Source organism: Sminthopsis crassicaudata, chromosome 2, assembly GCF_048593235.1.
Source record: "Sminthopsis crassicaudata isolate SCR6 chromosome 2, ASM4859323v1, whole genome shotgun sequence".
NCBI lineage: Eukaryota > Metazoa > Chordata > Mammalia > Dasyuromorphia > Dasyuridae > Sminthopsis > Sminthopsis crassicaudata.
Genome location: NC_133618.1, coordinates 449,032,582 through 449,057,054, shown reverse-complemented (window position 1 = coordinate 449,057,054; position 24,473 = coordinate 449,032,582). Strand labels below are relative to the sequence as shown.

Here is a 24,473-nt window from a genome sequence, read left to right as displayed (position 1 = left end):
CCAATGTGTTCCCCTTTCACTTGACTGGGAATTAAGATAACACAGAAGGTTTGTTATCAAAGAAAATAATTGGGTCTAAATCACTAGATCCTAAATTATCTCCTCATCATGAAATCTTGATTCAGTAACTTTGCCTCACAGCCATCACAGTTTCTCATTTGTGAAATGGCTAAGCCAGCCTCAAGGGCTGTTGGAAGGATTATTTTGTGTTTGTGAAGTGTTTTCCCCATTTCTAGCTAACAGGTGCAAACTATTATCATCTATCCAGGAGAGAAAAGAGCTATTCAGCTTGGAAAGGGGATGGGGAGTAGGGAAGAAGAAAGGCAACATTTGTTGTTGATGGAACAACAAACAGACCTGTGTGCACAGCTTGGAGCACAGATCTGTAGACAGCCCCATCAGGAAGGATGACTCACTTCAAAGAGGTTTGGATTGCTATTTTCCTTGTGCACCTGTATCTTGGGGGTAGGCGGAAGGCTAGAAGAGGGCCCTGACTTTTTTTTTTTTTTTTTTTAAGTAAAACATGACCAAAAAAAAAAAAATTCAATACAGCAACTTGGCTTGTAGTTCACCCTAAATAGGATCCCATAGATAAAATCAAACAAAAACAACACAAAAGTCAGGCTGCTAAACTTCTCAACACTAACTTATATTGGGAAAGATTCATAACATAACCACATTATTCATTTTTCCTCTATCAGAAAGGGTTTTTTGCATGTTAACAAAAACACTACAATCACTTCAGAATAACAACAAAACAAAACCCCTGTCATCCTTGGACTGGAAGTACTGAGCCTGAATCCCTTTCTCCCCCTTTTTTGCTTTCAGTTAATAACTGAGACAGGTTCACTGCATTTCTGCTACACAACCCAAAGATGCCTCTGTACACATCCCTTGGGAACACAGTTGTTTCTTCTCTAACTGGAACAGGGTTTTACAGAAAAAGTAATAAGCCTCATGTCAACATTTTCAAGGAATCTGACAATGTAATTCTTCTGGTTTTCCCTTTCTTTGTTCCTTTTAAAAAAAAAACAACAACAACAAAAACAAAAAACCCTACATATATTTTGCTCCAAGGACAATTTTTTTTTCAAAAAAAAAAAATATATATATATATATATATATTTATAAGAATTTAGTGATTTGGGGAAATATGCTTTAATTAAATCTAACATTTCTGAGCTTTTTTTGTGAAGCAACTATCTTAAAGAACTTTGAGATCTGCAACCAACATGTTGAACTCAGTATCAGGAAGAACTGAATTCAAATTCAGTCTCAGACATTTACTTGCTGTGAGACCCTGGGCAAGTCACTTACCTACTTTATGCCTCAGGTTCCTATAATTATAAAATAGAGATAATAATAGCACTTACTCGTAGGTTTATTGTGAGATACAAATGAGATATTTGTAAAGCTCTTTATATAGTGTCTGACACAAAGAAAGCACTCAATAAATTCTTCATAAGAAAAAAAAGTATCCAGCTGCATTCCAATTTCATTCAGTGGCAATGAACATAGGCTATTTTCCTTCATGGAAACTAGCACTAAAGTTTGGGGGAGCTTTTAAAAGTAGTACAATCATAATTTCCCCACATGCAAATCTCCCACCTGCAAAAGTACTAATCAATACTCCCCCACTGTGTGAAAGATTTTTATCCAATCTGATTCTTCTAGCCTATCTTTTCTTGTCCTAATTCTTACATCTCCAAAGACAGAGAACAATAAATGTGAAACTTTATAACATGAAAGAGTATAACTTATATAGTATTAGTCACAATATTGGTCCAAATATAGGCCTTCCTAAATATCCTCAAAATTAGATTCCTCAGAAGCAAAATTAATAATGCAGATAGACAATGAAAAAAAATTAGCTACACAAAAACTGCTTCAGTATTTCAAAAAAGAGCAATTATCTTGTTACTTACCCACTTCACAGATCTCAATCTCCCTACTCCTTAAAAAAGTTAACTTAATAAGTTACTATACATAAAAATAGGCATGTGGTGGCCAGCCATTGGTACTGACACTCTCTGAAATGAGCTAGGCTGTCCAACTTCTGATGACACATAACTGAATTGGTACTGTTTGAAAAAATAAGTTTTTATTGATCTTTTGTTTTATTTATTTTTTTATCTACTTATTATATTATTTATGTACCATAATTTTCCCAGCATCTCTCTCCCTCTCCATATCAGAGAGCCATCTTACATAACAAACATTTTTAAAGACAGGGAAAAAAATGCAACAATTAACACATCAAAAAAGTCTGAAAAAGTCCAGGTTGCTTTCCAAAATAGTTGTACTGATTTACAGCTCCAGCATTAATGCACCAGTGTCTTATCTACCTATAACTACTTCAATATCAGCATCCTATTTTTTGTCATTTTTGCCAATTTACAATTGTGAGGTGAAACCTAAAGACTGTTGTGATTTGCATTTCTTTTATTTTTAGTCACCCATTATATTCTTTCATGTTGTTAACTATTGTTAATAGTTTGAACTTCTTTTTAAAATTGTTCATATTTTTGACCACTTATTTATGGGGAGGTGGCATCGATATTTAAAACCATTCTAGCTGAGTAGGACCAGCCAGAACTTGTATTTTGCTGTTAAAGCTTTGGGAGGACTACTATTTTCACTTGGAAATGCTATTAATAGAGCCATAGAAAATTGTTGCATAAAAAAATACTGCTATATACTCATTTGGAGAGAAGAGAGTGAAGGAGGGAGGGAAGCAAGGAAGGAGAAAGAAAACTGCCAGAGTGTATGAATACATGGAGTTGAGGTGGGCATTTATCTAGAATAGCCCCAAACCATGTAGAAAAAGAGGTCTCTGTGCCTTATTGACAATTAAATACTATTAAGAGTGCAGACAAACTGTAAATTATACACTCACCCTGTTTCTTAAATGAATGACTGAATGCATTTATTAAACATTGCCTATAAACAAAACATTGTACTTTGGGAATATTAGAACCTGTGCAAATGAAAACTAACCAGAAAACAATTAGAGGTCAAAGGTTTTATACAAATCAGATTTGTGAAAATATTATATGTATATCTGAATCAATACATTACATAAGATTCTTATTTCATTTCTAGCATAGACTGTAACATCTAAAGATACCCAGGTCCCAAAGGGATATTCCCTATCCTCCTCCTCTCAGTTGTTTACTCTCCTCTGCCTCTTAAAATTATTTCTAGAGTCCCCCAAATAGACTTCTAAAGCCTTGGGTATTGCTACCCTTTCAATATGTCCTCCCCTCTCCTTCTTGCCTTTCTGGCTTCCTTATATAAGAACTTTTTTCAATGGCTCTTATTCTCTAGGACCCCTCCACAATTTTTTTTTCCTGCACTAACATCATTTTAAAATATCACCTCAGCAGACCTTTGTGCTTTTCCTAGATCTCTTCATCTCTCCTTCTGTCTTTAAAAACAAAACAAAACAAAAAGCTAGCTTTCTTAGTATTGATCCTGTCGAGGATTCTGAAATCCAGATACTCTAACAGATGAATAAAAATAAGCAGTCTGACAACTAAAATAGCACCTAAGGAAGAAAGTAGGTTCAAAGATGGTGGCATAGAGATAACAGTCCTATAAGGCAGGAGAAAATAGCATCAACACCACATAAAAAAATTTACTGAAAGAAAAATACCTTAAAACCTCAAAACATATGTGCATAAAAGTTATAGGAAATATTTAAACTACAAAGTAGAAATATACTTCAACTCCTTAAATATGGATGCCCCTATAGTTCTGTCCTTGATCTTATTAGCTTCTTTCTACACGCAATCTCACTTGCTCCCATGGTTTCAATTATCACAACCCCATTTTCAACTTCCTCCTAAATCTAGGTCAGCTGACTGCAGAATATCCTCACCAAGAAGTGTTGAAACTTTAAACTCAACATATCCAAAATTGAAATAAGCATCTTCCTTGACCCCTCTTCCCCAAAACTGCCCCTCCAACTACTATCTCTTTTGAGGGCACTGTCATCTTGTTAGTCATTTGGGATTGAAATCTCGGTCATCTTTGACACTTCTCTCTCTGAAAACATCCAATCAGTTGGCGTTCATGGCCTTCTGTGATCTGCCAGCCCACCTATTCATTCATCCTGATTCTCTTCAAAAACTCTATATTCCACACAAATTAGACTATTCAGGCAGTTAGGTGTTCCAGTGGATGGAGCTCAGTGCCTAGAATCAGGAAGACCCAAGTTCAAACGCAACCTTGGATACCTTCGAGATATATGACCTTGGGCAAATGGTTTAACTTGTTTGCTTCAGTTTCTTCATCTGTAAAATTGGGTTAATAACATCAACTACTTCCTGAGATTGTTGTAAGGATCAAATGAGAGCTTTGTAAAAAAGCACTTAGTGCCAGTATACAGGCCTATATAAATGTTGGCTATTATTATTATCCATATTCTTTCCTTTCTATACTCCCTTTCCTTTCTTCTGCCCCACCCCAGCCCCTGCCCTCAAAATTCTCAAAAGTGTTTTATTTGCCCAACCTCCCTACCTCCCGTCCCAGAAAGTAGGATCTGGTTGTATATCTTGGGAAAGTGCCTTGCATACAGTAAGTAGTTAATAAATCCTTGTTTTTATTTTTCTAAACTTTTTTTTTGGTTGTTGTTGAGGCAATTAGGGTTAAGTGACTTGCCCAGGGTCACACAGCCAGGAAGTGTTAAGTGTCTGAGGCCAGATTTGAACTCAGGTCCTCCTGACTTCGAGGACTTAGGGGCTGGTGCTCTATCCACTGTACCACCTAGCTGCCCCATAAGTACTTATTACATTGAAGAGGTCTTGGCTAAAAGATAATGAAATTGACATTAAATAGAATTCTGAAATCCAAAAGAGGCAGATCCTCAGGAGAGAGAGATACAGGTGACCTACTCTTGAAGTCTTTCCAGCTTAGTAGGACTTGCCAGAACTTCAATTCAACATTTGCTAAATGCTGCTGAATACAAGAGTGCAGTTTTAAGAATTTACAAAGTTTAAATAAAATATAATCATTACCCTCAGGAAGCTAAAGTCTGGGAGAAGAATATAACAACATACACAAATATATAAATAAAATACATGACAATCCATGTTAAATAAATTAGGCAGCTTTAATACAGAAAATTAGGCAAGGACTGACTTGGGAAGATCTTATTAACTGAGGTGAGGGGAAAGGAGAAGGGGAGACTCTATAGAGAAATAGTATTTGAACTTGGCATTTAAAGATTCAACTTCAACAAATGAAAAATTGTTGGAGAGAAGCATAGAGAAGGCTGGAGAACTTTGCTTTTACTTAGATAGTCTTCAAGAATCCATTCTTCAATGACAGCATGGAAGATGGCTACAAGACTAGCCTGCCTATGTGCAGAAAGGCTCATTTACAGAAGAATAGTCATTGGCCACTAAATTCTTATTTTTTTTTTCAGCCATAGCATCTATAAAATATTTACTGAGATACAAGGGATCTAGAACTGCACTGATTTAGAGAGGACCCATTATTTCTGGAAGTTACTTTCATATTCTACCTTCCATACCCTATCCCTAACCCCAAAGTTCCTAGCACAATACTGAGCACACGCTATACATTAAAAAGACTGAACAAACAAATTTATGTTTTTAAATTCCAAAGTCTTTTTTAACTGGCAACCCCAAAGAGTAAAATATATCTAAGACATTATTATATTAGGAACACAAGACTCCTCAGAAAACCCTGTCTATGGCAGGACTTTAACAAGTAATGTCGTATAACATTTTGCAAGTTGTTAAAGCACTACTCTATACATTATTTTCCTGCTTGATCTTTATAATAACCTCATGAGATTGATGCAGATAATGTTTTTACAGGTGACTAGCTATTCATAGTATCTATGACTTGCCCCTAATCAATATTCAACATGCCTTTGAATCTGACTTCAAATCTAGCATACTTTCTATCTTATCATACTGACCCTGGAAATAACCTCACTGCCCAATCTGCAAGTGCACCAATACTACCAGTTCCACTATGAGTTGTTCTTCAGAGTTTTTCAAGTGATTCAAGAAAATATTCAGTATGTCTTATTCTGTAAGGTGACCCCAAATTCAATTGGCCATAGTTTCCTGTGTATTAAAGAGGAAATTGATTTGGATAATGACCAAGGTCCCTTTCCAACTTTTGTTTCTAAATTGTTTTCCTGAAAATAATACTTTAAATTTACAATACAATTAGCATAAAAAGTATTATTTGCAAGTAATTTGATCCTATAACAGTGTGAGAATTGATTCATTAGGTGCTAAAACTAAAATCCACATCTCTCTAATGTACTTATCATGTATGTTTTAATATGTATTCTATATTATTCCTCAATTAAATTTCAAGCTCCATGAAGGTATGGTTTAGGCCCTTACAATCTCACAGATCTTTCCAGATCTAAATGTGATCATGTGTCCTATGACATTTCTCTTTTTCTTTGTTTTTTTTAAAAAAAAAAATTATTTTTAAATGTACCTTTCTTGAAAATGCCTCAGGGAGTAACATCAAAATTTTTAAAGTAATTAAAACAGATAAGCCAGAATAATTTCACAATTTCATACCATGTTAAATTGTAGTCTTCTAAGAGCTTTCTCTTATAAAAAAGTTTTACTGACTTTTGGTTTTACATCATTGTCATTTCTAAGTACACCAATTGCCCACTCCACTTCTATGATGAGCTTTCCCTTGTGAGAAAAAAAAACAGGTCAGACAACAATCACATCTGACAGCATATGCAGTATTGCACATCCAGGGTCTTCCCACCTCTCCAGTGAAAAAAAAAAAGGTGATGCATTTCCATCTCTTTTTGGAAGCTAATACTGATCATTTTCATAACAAAATATTCAGCTTTCTTTCACTGAAACAATCATGCCTTGAGAGTCAGAAAAAAAGAGATTGGTTGTTTTTGTTTTACTAGGTAGGGGGAAAAATGACAAAGAAAAGGCCTCCAGTTCCCTAGATGTCACATTTAGAAATAATCAACTATAGGAGAGTCCAAAGGCAAAGGATAGGGGAGAGAGGAAGAGTGAGCAAAGTCTCTGTGCCAAATATTATGCTAAATATTTTACAAATATTATCTCGTTTGATCCTCATTATTAACCCTGAAAGGTAGATACTCTTACAATTCCCATCTTAAAGTTGGAAAAACTGAGAGGTTAAGTAATGACTTAAAGATCACATGACTAGGAAGTATCTGAGTCCTATCTTGAACTGGGGTCTTCCTGATTCTAGTCTAGCACTCTATCAACTGCTTCAGTAGCTCAAAATATGCCAAGATCTGATGTCACTGACAAAATTTAACAGCCAGGTAATTGAATCCTAAACAAGTTATTATTGTAATAAGTCACACTAACAGAAAGGCAATGTTCCTTGCTCTAAGTCACTTATTATAGACATAGAAGCAGCTTGAATTTACAAATGTGGAGGCAAAACAATTTCTGGATACCAGGACCCATTTCAATAATCTCTTCCTTTATAATATATACTATCTTAGAAGACTTTCTGAAATGTGTGATGGGCAGTGGGGCACATTTTTGGACAATTTGGACTTAGCAACCTGATCTGCCACTTACTAGCAGTTTACCACTTTGGGCCTCAGTTTCTAATATTTAAAATTATACAGTTGGATTTTGCTCAAATTTCTCTAAAAACAATTTAGCAATTCTTTCCAGTCAGGCATGGTATGGTTATTTTTAAAATCCTTACCAATTCAAACTTCCATTTCAGATGCTGTAGAAGAAAAACAACCCAAGACCCAAAAAGAAGAAAATAGAAATGCTGAGGCAGACAATTCGGCTAATTAGGGTTTCAAGACAAACACAGCATCAATTTTAGCATTTAAAATTAAAAAGTTCAAAGATCTTTGAGAAGTGGAGTCCTTCATCCTTTTGATTTGGAGCTTTGCTTTATAATTATCTTTAAGGAATTTCAACGTTCCTGTTTGAATAATCTCTATTTCTAGTTATTTATTCGGCTTCCCACTGGTGCACATTACAAAGCCATATGCTACAGGAATGCATCATTTCATATTTGCACAACAGTTGGAAGTCAGTGGCAACTTAACACATTACAGACAATATGGAAAGGTCCCCAAAGAATATAGTTTTAAAATTAGAAGGCCCAAGAAAATGAAAGCATCTTTTTTATTTATTTTATAAGGTCATTTCAACTAAATGAAGGCAATCAGAGTGCTAAGAGGGATCAACAATCCAGAGGCGTTAAGAGAATATTATTAGAAAAAGAATTGACCAAACACTGGAGGTCTTACTCTTGATATTACTTCATCAATGTGGGGGCTCCTTCCAACAAGCATAAATCACAGTCTCACTATTCCTTCCCATCCTATTTAATCCAGTGTTGGCAGTGTCTCTTACTTACTTTTGATATTAGGTTAAGTAGCTTCTCCTCTTTTCTCCTCAATTTTTTCATCTGGAAAATAAGATGTCTGGAAAAAATGAACTCTAATACCCATCCATAGATTCTATGAATCACTGAAGTTATAAGAATAGTGGCAGTAAAAGTGATCAACTGGAAGTAGGAGAACACTCAAAGATTTTTCTATAGGGAATTCCTGATTATATGTAGTCCTGGAACAGATGATCAATGAGGCCCCTTTCAACTCTGAAGTCATGTAATCTTGTAAAATATAGTTAGATGTAATAATAGTAATAGTAGTGTTGATGGTGGTAGTGATAGTAGAAGCAGCTAGCATTTATGTAGTGTATTAAGATTTACAGTATTTTATTTGACCCTCACAACAGCTCTGGGAGGTAGGTGCTAGTATTATCCCCATTTTACAGATGGGGAAACTGAGGCAAAGAGGTTACATGATTTACCTAGAGTTACAGAACTTGTAACTGTCTGAGGCTGGATTTGAATTCAAGTCTTCTTGACTCCAGGTCAAATATTCTATTCACTGTGAAATCTAGCTGTCTGGCATAATATGTTTTTAGTGGCAAAAAATATAAATATATGTGGGAACACTATAAGAAAAATATGGTCTAATTTTTAAAAAGCAGATCATTATTGGAATTTCCAAAAATTACTGTATTCAAAAAAAGAAAAATACCAAGTATCACCAAAGCTAATAGAGGTTTAATAAGAATAAGAAGAAATGATGGGTGAAAGTTCAAAATCATTTTGCCTCTCAGAAGCTATTAAAAGAAGTTCAACGGGGAGGGCGGGGGAGGAGGGAAAAGGAGGGAGATCTACTTTAACATCTTACAAAGTCAAGAAGCTCATGGGACAAAAAGCCCTTATTCACATTGCTTTGGTGTTTACACTGATAGAACATGAAGGAACAAGAAAGATGCAAGCCAGAAGATCATCCCAACTCACCTGAGCATAAGATTCATTAGCTGGAGACCTTCTCCCTTCAAGAAACGCTCACGATTAGAACTAAGCATTAAACAGGAACAGAGTGAATCAAATAAGTTCTCCATCATTTCCTGCTCTTCTGCTGTACCGGGATTGTGCCGTTTAAATACCTGCAATTCCAAATAGCAGTAGAGAAGTCATGCTTGTAAAGAGAATTTCTTAAAGTAAATAACCATGAAAGCTTCTTTAAGTTAGTCTCATATGCAGGCTCCACAACTTGATCATCTGAATCTACCACTTGCTATTAACTTATCTCCATTTTAGAGAAACTTGATTCACATTTCATTTTTCCCACAGGTTAGAAATAACTAGGAGGGAAATTATTCAATAATGTATAAACATCTACATGATCTACTATAGATAAATCTAATCTAAAAGGAATATGACTAAGCACCTTCCAAAACTGTGAAATTTATGGATATTTAGCAGTTCTCTTCCCAGAATGAAGCCAAGTCACTTATGATGCCAGCACCAAAAATGGAGCTGTATGCAAACTCCCAAGGGAAATACAGCAACTACTCAATAATCACACTATTCATCCAAAAGATCTTTTTTAGTTCTGTTTTCAGAGTAGCTCAGATGAGACTTGCTAGAAGAAATGTTGCCAATATTTGGGAACTACTAGTTCTGAGGCTGTCAGAGTACCAATGTTTTAACTGTCTTCTCTTTCTTGCCTAACTATTTACAAGTGTCACTCACTAATTTACACCATTCTCCAAATACCATTCTTTTTCTACACCTCAACTCACTTGTCTTTCACCAAAAAAGAACTTTTAAGTAACTTGCATCAATGGAATCCACCTTGGTAAGGAAGAAAGGTTGGAAATATGAAAATCAGATCCATAGTAAATAAAGACACTGTGGTATTTTAGCCAAATCTCTTAAGAGCTGAGACACACCTCTTTTTTTGTTGTTCATAAGCTGCCTAGTACATTGTAATCAAAATAAAATACAGGAAAGCAATTATAGCTTACAGAGCAAATGGCTCAAAGGTAGCAGCAAACCATGTCCCTCCAATGGGATTGCGGCAAACAACCTCCAAACTGCCAACACTTCTCCAAACCTGCTTATATCACATGTCATAAATCTCTTGCCACTATTTCCAGCCCCACCTCCCATTTAAACAAGGCTGTGTATCTTAATGGCAAGCAGGAAGCATAAGAATTACTCACAGATAACTGCTGAAGAAGCACATCGATTCCATCCAGTTCCCCAAGCAATTCTCTGTTGTCTAAAAAGGGGGGGGGGGGAGGAATAATGGGAGAAAAAAAATGAAGCTAACTGTCAGATTTTACAGCCGTCTAACACCGATACATCAGCAAACAAAATCAATACAGTCTGACAGGGTACAAAACTGCAAAGAGAGCAAAAGAAAAAGCAAAGGGGACACCAAAGACAGGCGAACATAGTCATGATCGGAAACAAGCCTTCCTCCTAATCTAATAGAATATCAATATGATGAGGGGATGGAGAGTTGGGGGAAGGGAGAGAGGGTAGTGGGATGGCATCTTACCATCATTATCCTGGAGCAGAATGGCGAGCACCTCACTACAGTAGAGCTTGTTGGCATCAAAAGGCATTTTTGCCTGTTGGGAAACATGAGAAATGAGAAAATCATTAAGTGGGATATCAAGGCAACAGAACGAGTTTTTCCACAACTGCCAAAATCAATTCATGGAATAAGAAAAGGAAAAGATATTTTAAGGGTTGAAGAACTGGCCACCACTGTGTTACTTTTTACTATGCATTCATGCTAGATGATAAATTAAAGAAAGATGAAGAAACTTGTATTCCGGAACAGGATTTTGGTGGTCATGGGTACAAGTTAGGGATTGGGAAGGAGAAAGAGCATGGCACCTCAAAGACCAGAATGAAGAGTAGTAAGTAAAAGAAGTGAAGATCATGGCTCACACATGAATCCTTTCTGGGCAGCCTGGAGCTCTTTAAGATTACTAATGTCCATATGACTTGAGTGCTTAAAAAGCTCAGCACTTTCATTAGTATATAGGTGCTTCCTCTTCTATACCTTAACAAGTGATTATGATGAATTTCAAAGACAAAAAAAAAAAAAAAAAAAATCACCTGCTAGTCAACTTTCTTGATTTCTTGAGATGAGTTTCTCTGCATTTAGCTAAGCTAGACCCCTTGGAAAAGAGACATACAAGGTCGATCCCAAAGGACAATAAATTAAAACAGCATTGTAGTAGAAGAATGCCTATATTAATATACAACATACATGCTATATTGTGTAAGTAATTTAAAGTATTTTTTATTCATTAATTCATTCTACTGGGCATATAAGAATTGGATCTATCTAGTCTTTATCTCATAATTTAATACCACTCCTTTAGGGCAATCATAAAAGTATTAATTCTCACAAATCAGGAACACTAGAGAAAGAGTGAACCAAAATAATAATTTGATTAGCCAATTAATCAACAAGAATTTAACATTCACTAAGTGGGAGACCCTATACTAGAACCCAGGTTTACAAAAGACAAAAAATGAAACTATCCCTCCACTCAAGGAGTTTACATTTTACTAGGATAAAAACCATGTATACATAAAATGAATATATACTGAATAAAAATATGTGAACAAATTGTGGTGTATCAATGTGATGAATACTATTTTGTTGTAACAAATGAAAAAGATGATTTCAAAGAAACTAGAAAGACTTGCATGAATTGATATAGAATGATCTAAGCAGAATCAAAAAAAATTATTTATACTCTATTATAAATATTATAAAATGTTCATTATAAAAATGAATAATTATGAAGACTTATAAATTGATAAAGAATGAAATAGGCAGAATAAGGAAAACAATTTATAAAATGACAATAAAAACAAATAACTTTGAAAGATATACAAAATATAATTAACACAATGATATTCATGATTTCAGAGGACCAATGATGAAATGTGCTATTCATCTCCTGAAGAGAGGTCATAGGGTCAAGGTGCAGAATGAGACATATTTTTTGTAGCAAGTCAAGAAATAAATTTATCATTTTTTTTTAAATGTGGTAGGGAGGTAGAATGGAGAAAAACTAGATTTCTGTTAATAAAAAAAAAAAAAGACTTTAGTAAAAAATACAAAATAAATAGAAGATAATGAGGGAGATTGATGTTGGGGGAGTATCAGGAAAAGCACTGGTTTGAGGGGTAAATTGAAAGCTAACTGCAATGAAAGATAGAATGCCAAATGTGAAGAACAAAGAGAAGACCAGTTTACTTTGAATGCAGAAAGAATGAAATTTAATGATAAGTTGGAACCAAGCCTAAAAGGGCTTAAGAAGCCTGGATTAATGACTGGGAAGATAGTGGTTATCTTCTACATTAAGCAGAACTTAAAAAGAAGGGAGGTGTATGTAACAAGAAAAGATAAATTGTTTTAGTCCTTGATTTTTTTTTTATTAAAGCTTTTTATTTAAAGAACATATGCATGGGTAATTTTTCCAACATTGACCCTTGCATAACCTTTTGTTGCAAATTTTCCGCTTCTTCCTCCCACTCCCTCCCCTATCTGGCAGGTAGTCCAATACATATTAAATATGTTGAAATACATGTTAGATCCAATATGTGTATACATATTTATACAGTTAACTGGTTGTGCAAGAAAAATCAGATCAAGAAGGAAGAAAGAAAAACTGAAGGAAAAAACGCAAGCAAATAACAGAGAGTGTAAGAATACTGTTGTGTTCCACCCTCTGTTCCCATGGTTCTCTGGGTATAGATGGCTCTCTTCATCACTGCACAAGTGGAACTGATTTGAATCATCTCAATGTTGAAGAAAGCCACTAGACATGCTGATTTTAAGAAATCTATAGGACATCCAGTTTGAAATGTCCAATAAACAACTAAGACTTACCAAGTAGGTCTAGAAGTAATCTGGTGAAAAGTTAAATCATAGGAACTGATGAGATCACTAAATAAACAGTATAGAGAACCCAGAATACAGCACTGGGAGATATCTAGTTTAGTAAGCAAGACTACAGCAAGGGAAACAGAAAAGTAGTGGCCAAACAAGAGAAAACCCAAAAATAACAATGTGACCTAGAAAAATAAGAGTATCAAAGAGTAGAGGAAGATGAATGGTATCAAAAGCTGCAAGCCAAAGAGAAAAAGGATAAGGCCATAGCAATTTAGCAACTTATGAACACTAGAGAGAATAATTTTGGTAAAATTATTATTTTAGGAGCCAGACTGAGAAGAATGTAAATACCTATTGTACACAGCCTTCTCAAAGAATTCGACCACAAAAGAGAGATGAGGTATAAAACTTATACCTAACAGCTAACAGGGATAGATGGATATCTTATACCTAACAGCTAACAGGGATAGATGGATGAAGTGAGGTATTTTTGAGAATGGGGAAGATATGGTAAATAAAATGAAAGTAGCCAGTAAATCATGAGCAATTGAAGATAAGTGAGAAAATAGATGATAGAGAAGGCAATCTGTTGCAAAAGATGGAATGGAATGTGATTATAGGTAGAGAGGATTGTCTTGGCAAGGAGAAGGGTAGCCTCTTCACGTGAAATGGGATGAAGGACACAGTAACAAAAGGCAGATAGGAGTTAGGGAAATTGAAGAAAAGATAAAAAAGGTCTGAAAAAAGTGGTAAGAGGGTAAGAGGGACAGTGAATCAAATAGGGAGGCATACAAAGTGTAAAAAGATTACCTTGCTGTAGTGAGGACCCAGTTGAGAATATGTGACTTACATTAGTACTAGACCCAATAAGCACAGTTTTGTGATGAAAAGGAACAAAAACAGCAGATGATGAAAGTAATACAAGGCAGGAGGGCTGGAATGGCAATATCTGTGAAAGATTGAATTGGCTAGCATGTCAAGTCAGAGTAAGGAAGAAAATTAAGCTAGTGCAGAACTGATTAATTTGATTAGTTTCACTGAAAATTTTTATAAAAGACAAAATGATTTATTTTTGGGGGAGGGGAAATATTTTAATGCTTAGAATTTGATTTGAAAACATAAACATATCACCTCCAAAACTATAATCTTCCTATTTAAAAAGAAACAGCATGAAATATGCTAAAATGTGTTAATATTTTAAAAGCCAAATTGCTACCCACAATCCCTGAAGCATATATGTTCACCTAGAAAGTTTAAACAAGGACATGTCTACTGCAAAGATTCATCTGTTTTGAAATTACTTCCATCTATACTGTTATCCTACCAAGAACTAAACAGTTCACTATTATTTAAAAAAATAAAATAAAATAAAATAAAATAAAATCCTTGATAAGGTATACAGATCTGTAATCCTTTAAATGGGGCCATCGCCAGATGGGATATGGAAGCTAATTTGAATCAATTTTGAGCCTGCTCCTTTCCAATTTGCAAAAGGAAAATTAATTTCTGTAACTTAAAAACAACGAGCGAAGTAATCACCTGAAGGTTAGTTCTACAAGCTTGTTCAGTCACTTTTCAGTCATGTCCAGCTTTCATAGGCCCATTTAGGTTTCCTATGCAAAGATGAGAGTGTTTTTCCTTCTCCAGCTCATTTAATACATGAGAAAACTGAGGCAAACAAAGATTAAGTACTTGCCTGGGGTCACATAGCTAGCAAGTGTTTTAAGACCATACCAAGTTTTCCAGACTCCAGAACAGGCACTCTATAAGCTTAATATTGTTTAAACTCAAGATACAATCAATGATTTTATAGTAAGGAGGAATGTTCCATGCTTGCACTTTAGCCAACAAAAAATCTCACATCTTGATTCTCTTCAGGTTTTTTGACATACTTTCCACATCAAATACAAGTGTACCCCAATGAGTTTTCAGTAGATTGAGCAGGAGTGACCCGGCTTAACTTGAGAGGTATAAAACTCAAGGCTGATAAAGACTGACTACAAGCTATATCCCTAAGTGAAGCTATAACATTGCACCAGGAAATTTTCAAAAAGCTAAATTCAACTTGAGATATGCCTTCAAGAAAACCTGATTTCTAACAAAAATTGAAACTTAGAAAAAACTGAACCATTTCAATTTCCTAAACACATACCATGTCACAAATTCTCACTCTCCTAACTTCTGGCTCACTATTTGTTCCTTATTCTTAGAATACTCTCCCTAGTATGTCTGCCAATTCAAATATCACTCCTATTTTGGGGCTCAAATAAAATTCTCCATCCATCAAGGAGTCTTCCCTTATTCTCCAAGCCAGAAATTATCTCGCCCTCCTGTAAATTCTATAATCCTTTGTAGCTCTTAACTCTATACTACCCAGATTAAAATTATATATATCTATATCTCTCTATATATATACATATAGATATAGATATAGATATACATATATATAGATATATGTGTGTATATATGTATGTATGTATATATATACATATATATAGATATACATATATATAGATATATGTGTGTGTATATATATGTATGTATGTATATATATATATATACATACATTTAATTTTCCCAACTAGTTCTCTAAATTTCTTGAAAACAAGGACTATCCACATAATTAACAGGCAATTTGATATCACAGAATGAAGGCTAACTTGAAGAGATATGTTCAAAGCTGTGCATGACTGAACAAATTGAACAACTTCCTCTTCAATAGATCAATACATAGATAGACAAGCACTCTAGGGAATCTTGAAAGGAAGAATCCTTTTGGGGGAGGGAGAAAGGCAAGGTGCAAAGTGGAATCAGGGAAGGCTGTCCAAAGAAGTGGTATTTAAACTGAGCCTTAAAAAAAAAAAAAAAAAAAAAAAAAATATATATATATATATATATATTCTGAAAGGGCTATAAGGAAGGATTATATTCCAGGCCTTTTGGCCCAAATGCACAAAAGAGAAGAGAGTATGAAAAGCCCAGAAAGAGTCTGGGGTGTCTAACTATGGAGTCTGAATTCACTTTACAAGCAACATAGAGATACCAATGATTTCTGAGCAAGAAAGTAGCATGATTACTAAAACTTGGGGAAATTATTTTGGCATTTTTCTAATAGACTGGAAGCAGGAAAACCAGTTAGAAAGCTACTTCTAAGGAAAGATAATGACAATCAGGAAAAAAAAAAAAGATGATAACTAAAAAGAGATGGATGAGAGAGATGTAGAGCTAGAACCTAAAAAACTCAGCAACTAATTATATATGAAAGGTAAAGAAAAGAGAACCATTTAATAGATTCTCAGTTACTTTGAGGACAGTAATACATAAAAGAAATACAGCAAAAAGGAATTTGTGGGGAAGATGCTCAATACAGTTTTAGACATGTAATAGTGGATGCACTAGGAAAAGATTCTGATGGAGATGTCTAACAGACATTTAGAGATGCAGAACTTCAATTAAGAGGAATAAAGAGATGTGTAGACTTCTGCTAGAATTTATAACTGACCCTATGGAAGTAAGTGAATTCTCAAAGAAAGATTATAGAAAAGGAAAAGAGACCCAAGACAGCCTGGTTAGACATCTATACTAAGAGGTCAGGAAATGGACTTTAATTTAGAAAAGAAGACCGAAAAGTAATACTAAGATAGGCAAACGAATGAGTAAAGAATCTTATCAGAGAAGACAAGGGAACAAGGTATCTGAGATGCTCAGCAGTACTGAAAACTGTAGAAAAGTCAAAAATGATTAAAGGGTCACTGGAATTAAGAATAATACCTGATCACCTTGAGCAGTGTTGTCTGTAGTGGAGTTAGAAGACAAATTGTGAAATACTTTACATGGAGATTCTCAGCTATTATTTGATGACACTCTGGGATTTCTTCAGTGATTTCACCATTGATGCCACAAGATTTGAGGGGTTTTTGGTTTTATTTTTTAAAATAAATTTTTACTAATATCTCTTTTTTTATATCATCATAATTTCCCCCAGTGTTTTGCATCCTTTTCATACCAGAGAGCCATCCTATATAACAAATCTCATTTTTAAAGAAAAGTGTATATATAATACTCAGGGATCACCCATTCTTCATAGAGTGGAAGTGCCTTCTCATATCTGTTCTTTTGAGTCACACTGTCTTTATAATTCTAAAACATTCACTTTTGGTTTTTTGTGTCTTGTTCTTATAGTCATTGTTTATTATCTTGACTTTATTTTACTCTGTATCAATTCAACTAGATCTTTCCCTTATTCTCTGCATGTCACATTTGTCATTTCTTACAGGGGAGAAATGTTCAAATTGTACCATAATTTATTTAGTCATCATTCCCCAATTGATGGGTATCTACTTTGTTTCCAAATCTTTATCATCACAAAAAGTACTGCTATAAATACTTTGGTGCATATGGGGACCTTCTTATGGGGAATATATGGCCTCCTTGGGGAATATATGTAGTAAAGAAATCTCTGGGCCAAAGAGTATGGGCATTTCAGCCACTAGCCAAATTCCAAATTGCTTTCCAAAATAGTTATACTGATTCACAATTTTACCAACAATACACTGGTGTGCCTATCTTCCCACAATCTCTCCAACAATGACATCTTATTTTTCTTTATCTTAAGCAAATTGCAGGTTATGAGGTACAAGATTCTGATTTGTCTTTTTCTCTTATTACTTTGGAGCATTCTTTCATATGGCTGGTAACAGTTTACTTGCTGACTTGCTATATATAAACTATTAAAAGTTTAAAGTCACACTAAGATGTCTTCAATACTAAGTACCTAATTGTTTACATATCTTGGATAATAAACTCTTATCAGAGGATTTAGATACAAAGATTTCCCCCCCTTATTCTTCCATTTCCCTTTTTATTCCAGGTTCATTAATTTTGTTTCTATGAAAGCTTTTCAAGTTTCATGCAAAGTTACCTCTTATCTCTCTTAATTGCTGCTATCCCTTGTTTGGCTAAGAATACATTTCTTACACACAGCTGTGAAAGGTACATAACTTGATTCTCTTCTAATTATTTTTAAGATATAACCTCTAAACACTAGAAGGACCAAAGCTGAAGAATACTTTACCTTGGGGGCAGCTAGGTGGCACAATGGATAGAGCACCAGCCCTGAATTCAGGAGGACCTGAGTTCAAATCAGATCTCAGACACTTAACACTTCCTAGCTGTGTGATCCTGGGCAAGTCATTTAACCCCAGCCTCAGGGGGAAAAAAAAAAAAAAGAATACTTTACCTTGAGGGTCAAAACTGTGTCAAACTGACATTTTTTTCTCTTTTTTTTAATTCTTAAATCAAAGAGATCAAGAATTTTATTTTAAAGTAATACTAGAATAAAATTTTGCATCAAATAATGAGATTGGTTCTTCTATTGTTAATATTGAAGTCATTTATCCACTTAGAATGTACTATAGAATACAGTGAGTGGTCTAATTTCTGCTAGATTTGTTCTATTTTCCTCAATGTTGTTCTTAAAACATTATTGATGTTAATTGTATATACAATGTTCTTTTGATTTTATGTAGTCTGTCCCACTGATCTACCTCTTTATTTTTTAAACTAATACCACATGGTTTCACTGAGTTCTGCTTTATAATATAGTCTGAGATCTCAAAGTGTTTTTCCTCTTTGTCCTTTCTCTTTTCATTATTTTCTCAGATATTTTAGAACTTTTATTTTTCCAAATTAATTTTGATTTTACCAGGTTTTATAAAATATCTTTTTAAATAATTTGATTGTTACAGCATTGAAACATAAATTAACTGGCATTATTGTCATTTTTATTATGTTAACATGACACAGTTGTGAACACTGATATATACTCCCAGCTATTTAAGTTGTTCTTTATTTCTTTCAAAAGTACTTTGTAAATATATACATGTAAGTATTTTCTGTGTTTCCCAAATATGTGAATCCAGAGATATTTTGTGCATTTTAGTTATTTGGAGTGGGATTTCACTTTCTATTATAGCCTCTTGGGTTTTGTTATCATAAATATGCTATTGATTTCTGAAGACTTATTTTTACAACTGAAACTTTGTGAAACTATTTTCTCCATGATGATTTCAGAGAGTCCTGGAGAGGCTTACATGAACTGATACTAAGTGAAATGAACAGAACCAGGAGATCATTGTATTCGGCAACAAGATTATATGATGATCAATTCTGACAGATGTAGCTCTCTTCAACAATGAGATGCTTCAGACCAGTTTCAATAATATTGTGATGAAGAGAGCCATCTACACCCAAAGAGAGGACTGTGGGAATTGAGGACAAATCTCAACATAGCATTTGCACTCTTTTTGTTGTTTGCTTGAATTTTATTTTTTCTAATATTTTCCTTTTTTTTATTTGATTTTTCTTGTGCAGCAAGATAATATAAATATGTATGCATATTTTGGATTTAACATACATTTCTACTCTGTTTAACATATATTAGACTACTTGACCTCTAGGGGAAGGAGAAGGGAAAGGGGGAGAGGAATTGGAACACAAGGTTTTCCAAGTGTCAGTGTTAAAGAATTATCCATGCATATGTTTTGAAAAATAAAAAACTTGGGGCAGCTAGATGGGGAAGTGGATAGAGCACCAGACCTGAAGTCAAGAGGACCTGAGTTCAAATCTAATCTCAGACAGTTAACACTTCCTAGCAGTGTGACCTTGGGCAAGTCACTTAACCCCAATTGCCTTAGGGGGAAAAAAAGAGAAAGAAAAAGCTTTAATTAAAAAAAAAGAAAGAAAAAGAAACTATTTTCTCAATTAACACCTTTGCTGATAACCTTAGATTTTCTAAGTAAACCATCATATCATCAGTAAAAAAATGTAGTTTCACTATTGTTTTTCCAGTTTTTTTTTTTTTTCTTATTTTATGTCTAGTGATAGTATTTCCAGAACTAAATCAAACAACTGTGGAGAGAATAGGAATCCTTACTTTAATCTAATATTAGGAAAAGTTCTAATGTATTTCCATTGCATATGACTGTCCCCCTCTACTGAATCCCAACCTTACCTAAGCTAACCCCTCTACTTATTCAAGTGATCCCATTCCATCCCGCGTCCTCCAACGTAGTTTTCTAATTTGTTATAATGTTCTTGTTGGTTTTCTGGAAGTCTCAGGGGCAGTCTCATTTCAGCTGAATAATCACCATGAAAATAACCAGGTGTTAAAGTCCAAAGTTCAAATTCTTTATTGTCTCATTACCTGGGGCTCAGTTAGCTTTCTTGAGGCTCTTCCGACAGGCCTTGGTGTCAGTGGGGGGAGCAGGAGGGCAAGCCAGCCACCAAGAGGCTGATGAAGATGGAATGAATCTGGGCAAGTTTGTCCCAGTTCATATGCTCTATTATAATTACATCATCCTAGGTGTGAATCTTGTGGAAGTATATTAAGTACTAAGTACATATACTAAAATAGAGCACTATTAATCACCATGCTAAACTAGATAATCAATTCCACTGAGTTAGTACCGTGTAAGAATCCTTGTTTCAAGTATACAGTTCTGGCCCATAATAATCTGTTTATCTTCCTTTCATTTACATTTAATCTTTCCCTTTCATGTGGTTCATTTTTTTTTCCTAGAAACTTGTCTATGTCTTACCCATCCTGGAAAAAATATCACTTCATCTTTCTATTCTTGCTAAGTATTGCACTATAGCTCTTCTGCCCTTTGTAGCTAATTACTTGAAAAGCTCATGTACAATAGAAACTCACTTTTCCTCTTCTCACTCTCTTCTTTACCTCCTACATAACTTGGCTTCCAACCTTATCATTCCCCCCAAACTGCTCTCTCCAAAGTTATTACTGATCTCTCTTTTTGTCAAATCAATGATTTTCTCTCAATCTTTATTCTCTCTGATCTCTCTTAAGCCTCTGACACTGCTCACTCTCTCCTCCCTGATGGTCTCTTATCTCTAGGTTTTCAAGGGACTACTCCTCTCCTGAATGTAATGAAATCTAACAACAACAACGTTCTTCAACTCCAAAACAGTAAAGAAATGATATCATAAATAAGAAAAGTGAAACGAATCTGAAGGGGGAATAATTATGTATGAGGTTGATAAATCATGATCCCCATCTCCCACAAACTATTTCTCAATATGACATCCTAGCTGGTAGGTGAAAATTTTTTTTTAAATTTAAAAATAGGAAGTAGAAAAGAATCACCTTTTCATGATAGGCTAAAGCATAGATTAACAGAGAGTTTTCGTTACTACCTATTTGACAGTCAGAAATGACGATAACTTAGCTTCCTTAAACACCTAATACCAATTCTCAAACCATGAAGGCAATTTGTCAAAAATAGAAAACAGAAGGACTTTTACTTTGTAAAATCCCAATTTGCAATATCAGGAAGCTAAGATAAAAACGCGTGAGAGTATAGGAATAAATAGACTATTCCTTAGAATAATCAGGAGCATATATTTACAACCGTCAGTAAGCATAATATGCAATGGAGATAAACTGGAACCTTTCCCAGTAAGATCAGGAGTGAAACAAGGTTGCCCACTATCACCATTACTATTCAATATTGTATTAGAAATGTTAGCCTTGGCAATAAGAGTCGAGAAAGAGATTAAAGGAATAAGAGTAGGTAATGAGGAAATCAAACTGTCACTCTTTGCAGATGATATGATGGTATACTTAGAGAACCCCAGAGATTCCAATAAAAAGTTATTAGAAATAATTCACAACTTTAGCAAAGTTGCTGTATAAAAAATAAATCCACATCAATCCTCAGCATTTTTATACATCACCAACAAAATACAACAGCAAGAGATACAAAGAGAAATCCCATTCAAAATAACTGTTGATAGCATAAAACATTTGGGAATCTATCTACCAAAGGAAAGTCAGGGATTATATGAGCAAAATTACAAAACACTTGCCACAAAAATAAAGTCAGATTTAAATAATTGGAAAGACATTAAGTGCTCTTGGATAGGCTGAGCAAATATAATAAAGATGACAATACTCCCTAAACTAATCTATTTATTTAGTGCTATACCAATCAGAGTCCCAAGAAACTATTTTAATGACCTAGAAAAAAATAACAAAATTCATAGGGAAGAACAAAAGGTCAAGAATTTCAAGGGAATTAATGAAAAAAAAAATCAAATGAAGGTGGCCTAGCTGTATCTGATCTAAAACTATATTATAAAGCAGCAGTCACCAAAACCATTTGGTATTAGCTAAGAAATAAATAGATTAGTTAGTTGATCAGTGGAATTGCTTAGATTCACAAGACAAAATAGTCAATAACTATAGCAATCTAGTGTTTGACAAACCCAAAGATCCCAACTTTTGGGATAAGAATTCATTATTTGACAAAAACTGCTGGGAAAACTGGAAATTAGTATGGCAGAAATTAGGCATGGACCCACACTTAACACCATATACCAAGATAAGATCAAAATGGGTCCATAATTTAGGCATAAAGAACGAGATCATAAATAAATTAGAGGAACATAAGATAGTTTACCTCTCAGACTAGTGGAGGAGGAAGGAATTTATGACCAAAGAAGTACTAGAGATCATTATTGATCACAAAATAGAAAATTTTGATTACATCAAATTAAAAAGCCTTTTACATACAAAACTAATGCAAATAAAATTAGAATGGAAGCAACAAACTGGGAAAGCATTTTTACAGTTAAAGGTTCTGATAAAGGCCTCATTTCCAAAATATCCAGAGAATTGATTTTAATTTATAAGAATCAAGCCATTCCTTGGAGAGACTTACATCAATTGATGCTGAGTGAAATGAATAGAACCAGAAGATCTCTGTACACTTCAATGTTGTATGAAGATGTACTCTGATGGAAGTGGATATCTTCAACATAAAGAAGATCCAACTCACTTCCAGCTGATCAATGATGGACAGAAATAACTACACCCAGAGAAGGAACACTGGGAAGTGAATGTAAATTGTTAGCACTACAGTCTATCTACCCAGGTTACTTATACCTTCGGAATCTAATACTTAATGTGCAACAAGAAAATGGTATTTACACACATATATTGTATCTGGGTTATATTGTAACATATGTAAAATGTATGGGATTGCCTGTCATGGGGGGGGAGGGTGTGCAGGGAGCGGGGGGGATAATTTGGAAAAATGAATACAAGGGATAATATTATAAAAAAAATTACTCATGCATATATACTGTAGGAAAAAAATTCTAAAAAAAAAAAGAAAAAGAAAGAAAGAAAGAAAGAAAGAAAGAAAGAAAGAAAGAAAGAAAGAAAGAAAGAAAGAAAGAAAGAAAGAAAGAAAGAAAGAAAGAAAGAAAGAGAGAGAGAAAGAAAGAAACAAAGAAAGAAACAAAGAAAGAAAAGAAATCAAGCCATTCTCCAATTCTTAAATGGTCAAAGGATATGAACAGACAATTTTCAGATGATGAAATTGAAACTATTTCCACTCATATGAAAGAGTGTTCCAAATCACTATTGATCAGAGAAATCCAGATTAAGACAACTCTGAGCTACCACTACACACCTGTCAGATTGGCTCAGGTGACAGGAAAAAATAATGATGAATGTTGGAGGGGATGTGGGGAAACAGGGACACTGATTCATTGTTGGTGGAGTTGTGAAAGAATCCAACCATTCTGGAGAGCAATCTGGAATTATGCCCAAAAAGTTATCAAACTGTGCATACCCTTTAATCCAGCAGTGTTACTATTGGGATTATATTCCAAAGAAATGCTAAAGAAGGGAAAGGGACCTGTATATGCAAGAATGTTTGTGGCAGCCCTCTTTATCGTGGCCAGAAAATGGAAACTGAGTGGATGGTTGGGTAAATTGTGGTATATGAATGTTATGGAATATTATTGTTCTGTAAGAAATGACCAACAGGATGAATACAGAGAGGCTTGGAGAGACTTACATGAACTGATGCTGAGTGAAATGAGCAGAACCAGGAGAGCAACAATACTGTATGAAGATGTATTCTGATGGAAGTAGATATCTTTGACAAAGAGAAGATTTAATTTAGTTCCAACTGATCAATGATGGACAGAATCAGCTATACCCAGAGAAGGAATACTGGGAAATGAGTGTAAACTGTTTGCATTTTTGTTTTTCTTCCCAGGTTATTTTTACCTTCTGAATCCAATTCTTCCTGTGCAACAAGAAATTCGGTTCTGCATACATATACTGTATCTAGGATATACTATAACATATTTAACATGTATAAGACTGCCTGAC

The 24,473-nt window shown here is 34.5% G+C and overlaps 1 protein-coding gene across 4 annotated transcripts in view; it reads right to left on the bottom strand.

Moving 5' to 3' along the window:
- The window catches only part of CTNNBL1 (catenin beta like 1), a 220,317-nt gene that overhangs the window by 101,450 nt on the left and 94,394 nt on the right, over window positions 1-24,473 (bottom strand). For all 4 annotated transcript variants that reach the window (XM_074292697.1, XM_074292699.1, XM_074292698.1 and 1 more), the window contains exons 8-10: window positions 10,904-10,976; window positions 10,563-10,621; window positions 9,352-9,500 (exon numbers count right to left, since the gene is read on the bottom strand). In XM_074292697.1, the coding sequence (XP_074148798.1) occupies window positions 9,352-9,500; window positions 10,563-10,621; window positions 10,904-10,976 (281 nt within the window). The remainder of the gene's footprint in view (window positions 1-9,351; window positions 9,501-10,562; window positions 10,622-10,903; window positions 10,977-24,473) is intronic.